Source organism: Otolemur garnettii, unplaced genomic scaffold, assembly GCF_000181295.1.
Source record: "Otolemur garnettii isolate 467f Iridium unplaced genomic scaffold, OtoGar3 scaffold00039, whole genome shotgun sequence".
In the NCBI taxonomy this organism is placed as follows: Eukaryota; Metazoa; Chordata; class Mammalia; order Primates; family Galagidae; genus Otolemur; species Otolemur garnettii.
This window is the reverse complement of record NW_003852434.1, coordinates 3,555,551-3,559,477: the sequence shown is the minus strand read 5'-3', so window position 1 is coordinate 3,559,477 and position 3,927 is coordinate 3,555,551. Positions and strand designations below refer to the sequence as shown.

The 3,927-nt window shown below is 33.8% G+C and overlaps 1 protein-coding gene across 1 annotated transcript in view; it reads left to right on the top strand.

Annotated features, from left to right (window-relative positions):
• PTPN13 (protein tyrosine phosphatase, non-receptor type 13) overlaps positions 1–3,927 on the top strand; it is a 215,239-nt gene that overhangs the window by 136,537 nt on the left and 74,775 nt on the right. Inside the window, exon 15 of the mRNA XM_012805304.2 lies at positions 2,976–3,158. Within this exon, the coding sequence (XP_012660758.1) occupies positions 2,976–3,158 (183 nt within the window). The remainder of the gene's footprint in view (positions 1–2,975; positions 3,159–3,927) is intronic.

The window sequence follows — 3,927 nt, the reverse complement described above, 5'->3', positions numbered from 1 at the left end:
AGAAGTTCAAGTGCCAATCACTGACACTGCATTCTCTCCTCTCAGTTATTGCTGACAGGAACTGTGAGGTTTTAATTTACATCTTGTAAAAGAGAGAACTGAAGCTCACAGAGGAAATGTAATGTTCCCAAAGTCAATGACTAGTGTATGGGGCAAAACTATCATTAGAACCCATGCCTATGTGGCTATGAATTCTATGCTTTTACCCTATTCTGCATGCTCAAAATCAAAATGCATTATAAAGAAGAAACAAAAGAATTTGGTAAATGGCTGAATGTGAAAGTTCACACCAGTTCTAAAATTATTTTGTTTATATTTTCTCAAAAACCTTAAAATTCAATTGTACCCTTTGAAAATGGTCTTTCCACTAAATGCCAACAATTTACAGTATTTAGGAAGTAGAAAAATTAACTTATGATTACGGTTCTGCCACCAGCTTCCTATATGACCTCAGATAAATAGTAGTGGCATTTATCATGGAGAAAAATAGCACTATGTAAACTTCTAATATGAACAACAAATATTATAAGATAGTGGTCTAGTGAAAAGAGAAACTTTTAAAATGTTCTCCTGTTTTAGCTCTCTAGGATATAAACAGTATTTGCCGCTCCATATTGAAAGGAGCTAGGTTTCCCAGACCTATAAAAATCTACAAAGGGGTTTGACTTCACAGACATACCACCTTTAATCTAGGATTCATGGTAAGAAAGGTAAGGTAGTTTGTTTTGTTTGAGTCTAAATTTAAAGATACTAAATTATGAACTTATGTTTTTCTTAGTTACTACATTTTTATTCTTATAACAAATGTCAAGTTATATTTATATTAGTAAAAGTAGAAGGCAGATTGGCACAGTGAAAAGAGTCTAAGGGTTTTCAGGCAGATAATCTTGCATTTGAATTATTTCACTAACTGGGTGCCCTTGGACAAAATATTTAATGTCTCTGAGTCTCAGTTTTCTCCCTGTAAATAGCACACCTAATGCATATTTTTTTTTGCTCTACACCTTCTAATAGTATGCTTATTACCCCCTTTCTCTTTAACTTTAGCGTCTTTCTTTTAATCCAAGATTTTAACACAACCTTCTAAGTTTAGACTTCTACTAGATATTGGATTGCCTTTGAAATACTTCTGTAGCTTTTTGTAAATCTGCTTTACTGTAAAGCAGAGGTGTGATTTAATTTACTACTCTTGTTTTTTCAATCGAATGAGTTTTTAAAAATGTATACTGTTGAACAACAATCTTTTGCTGAGTAGTTTTTCTTTGTATAGATATACAATTTGTTTATTCTTTTCATTGATAGATAGTGGTCTATCTATCAACTATTCCAATATGCATCTTGCTGTGAACATAGTTTTTATTTATCTTGAGTAACTAGTTAGCAGTAGAATTTCTAGGACCTATGGTAAATATATGTTTAATTTTGTAAGAACTTGCCAAACTGTTTTCCAAAGTGTTTCTACAATTTTACAGTCATATCAACTGTGTATTAGAGTCCCATTTGCTCCACATTCTTGACAGCCTTGATATTTTTGATCTTTTTCACTTTTGCCCTGGAACTGTGTGAGTAGTATATATCATTATGGTTTTAATTTATATTTCCCTCATTACTATTTATATCAAGCATCTCTTCATATGTTTATCATCAATTTATCTTCTTTGTTGACATATCTAATAAAAAATCTTTTGCTTATTTTTCTATCTAGTTGTGTGTTTCCTTACTATTGAGAAGTACATGTCCTTTATATATTCCAGACACAAGTCTTTTATCAGATATATGCTTTACATTTATTTATCTCCCAGTCCATGGCTTCCCTTTATATTTTCTTAACAGTGGCTCTTGATGAGCAAAGATTTTAATGTCAATGAAGTTCCCATTTACCAATTTCTTCTTTTTTTTTTTTTGCAGTTTTTGACTGGGGCTGGGTTTGAACCCACCACCTCCGGCATATGGGGCCAGTGCCCTATTCTTTTGAGCCACAGGCGCTGCCCACCAATATTTTTCTTTTATGGTTTATGCTTTTTATTTCCCACTTAAGAAATTTTTCTCATTTAAGTTACTGAAATTTGAGAAGCAGTAAGTACTGATGGTCCCAACTTACAAAAGTTCTGCCTACAATTTCCCAACTTTACAATGGGGATGTATGCATCTGTATGCATATTTTTGGGTCTCAGAAAAAACACCCAAAAAAGCATGCTGAGCACTGAATCAAGGCCTGAGAAGCTGCCTCAGAATCAAGGATAGTCTAACCTCTCCTGTTCTCTCCTGCTTCTCCTGCCATACCCCCAGCACAGGATGAAAGTTTACATTAATATCCCTTTAGCTGCCTTACGACCTGACCCACCAAAGAGAATACAATTGCCTTTCATCCCCTCCCTGAAATTTTATTATCTATCCCAGGAAAGGAGATTAAGGGATATAACCAAACCCAGAGGAACTTTGTTCTGCCTCTTGCATTCATCCAATTCTAAAGAGAAACATGTATAAGTTAATATTTCTATCTCTTATTCATATTCTCTAAAATTATTTACTATCCCCCTAAAAATCACCTACAGCACCTCTTCCGCATTTATGTCTCCTTTTTGAGGAGGACGTTTAAACCTCAATTACCTCACCCCTGTTTGAGTTTCAATTTTATACTTCCCATATTTGTCCACATTAATTATATTCATATGCCTTTTTTTCTTCTTAAAAAAAATTTATTTTGCTCACCCCAAGATCACAAAAACTTTTTAAATTTTATATCTTAGCTCCTAAATTAGGTGTGTAAACCATTTTAAGTTAATTTTCCTATATTAGGTGAAGTGGGGTTAAGATTTATTTTTTATTTATTTGTTTTGGCAGTTGTTCCAGCAACACTTGAAAAGAATGAAAAGACCATTCTTTTCCACATTAAACTGCACTGGGGCAGCTTCAATATCTTTATGTCACCATTTACCAAAGTGTATTGCTGTGGTATGGTATTGTTCCCACAGGTCTGCCAAAGACTGACAGAATATGGAGTTCACTTTTACCGAGTACACCCCGAGAAAAAGTCACAAACAGGAATATTGCTTGGAGTCTGTTCTAAAGGTGTCCTTGTGTTTGAAGTTCACAATGGAGTTCGCACATTGGTCCTTCGCTTTCCATGGAGGGAAACCAAGAAGATTTCTTTTTCTGTACGTCCACCTAACCTCTTTTTATTTATTTTTAAATGAATGTTATTGATTTCCAATGTAACACATTAACTGACTTTCCTTAAGTAAACTTTAGACTCTGTCATTCAATAGCGCTAATACTACATATATCTTAATACTGTTTAACTCTTTCTTCTTACTTATAGGGAATTATTGTCGAGATTTTGTTTGTTTTTTTCCAGAAGTGGTCTTTGAAAAAGTATTACACATTCCTAGCTGGTTATATGCCCAATTAACTTTAGTTAAATTACAACCAAGTTAAATTCTCTGTTAAGTTAGAGCTTATTATTCTAGGGTCATAATTTATTACATGGAGAAATCCCCCTAATGTTTTTAAAATAGGTAATGATCTTAATTCCCACAAACTTAGTCTAGCTCAGTAGTAAATTACCCCATAGTAACTATTATTTTAATCTCTACAGTCCAGAAATTCACTGGATTTTATAAACTAATCCCAGGACTTTCTGTTTTAGATTTTAGTGCATACTACCTATTGGAGGTTGGGGTCCTAGTTCCCCAAACCCAGTTGACCTGGTTCAATTACTCAGCTGAGGTAGAAAGTTCAACTGAGGCATGGAGGTAATTAAAAGCAAAAAAATAAATGGAAAGTAGAAATAAAACTGGAGCAGCACAGGCAGCATGAATAGAGAGCAAAGTACTTGCATAAGTTTCAGTGTAACAAAGAGAAATTTTATTTAGGAATAACAAAGTAAAGAACACTTCCAGAGAGGGTCAGATCCCTCTTATGATG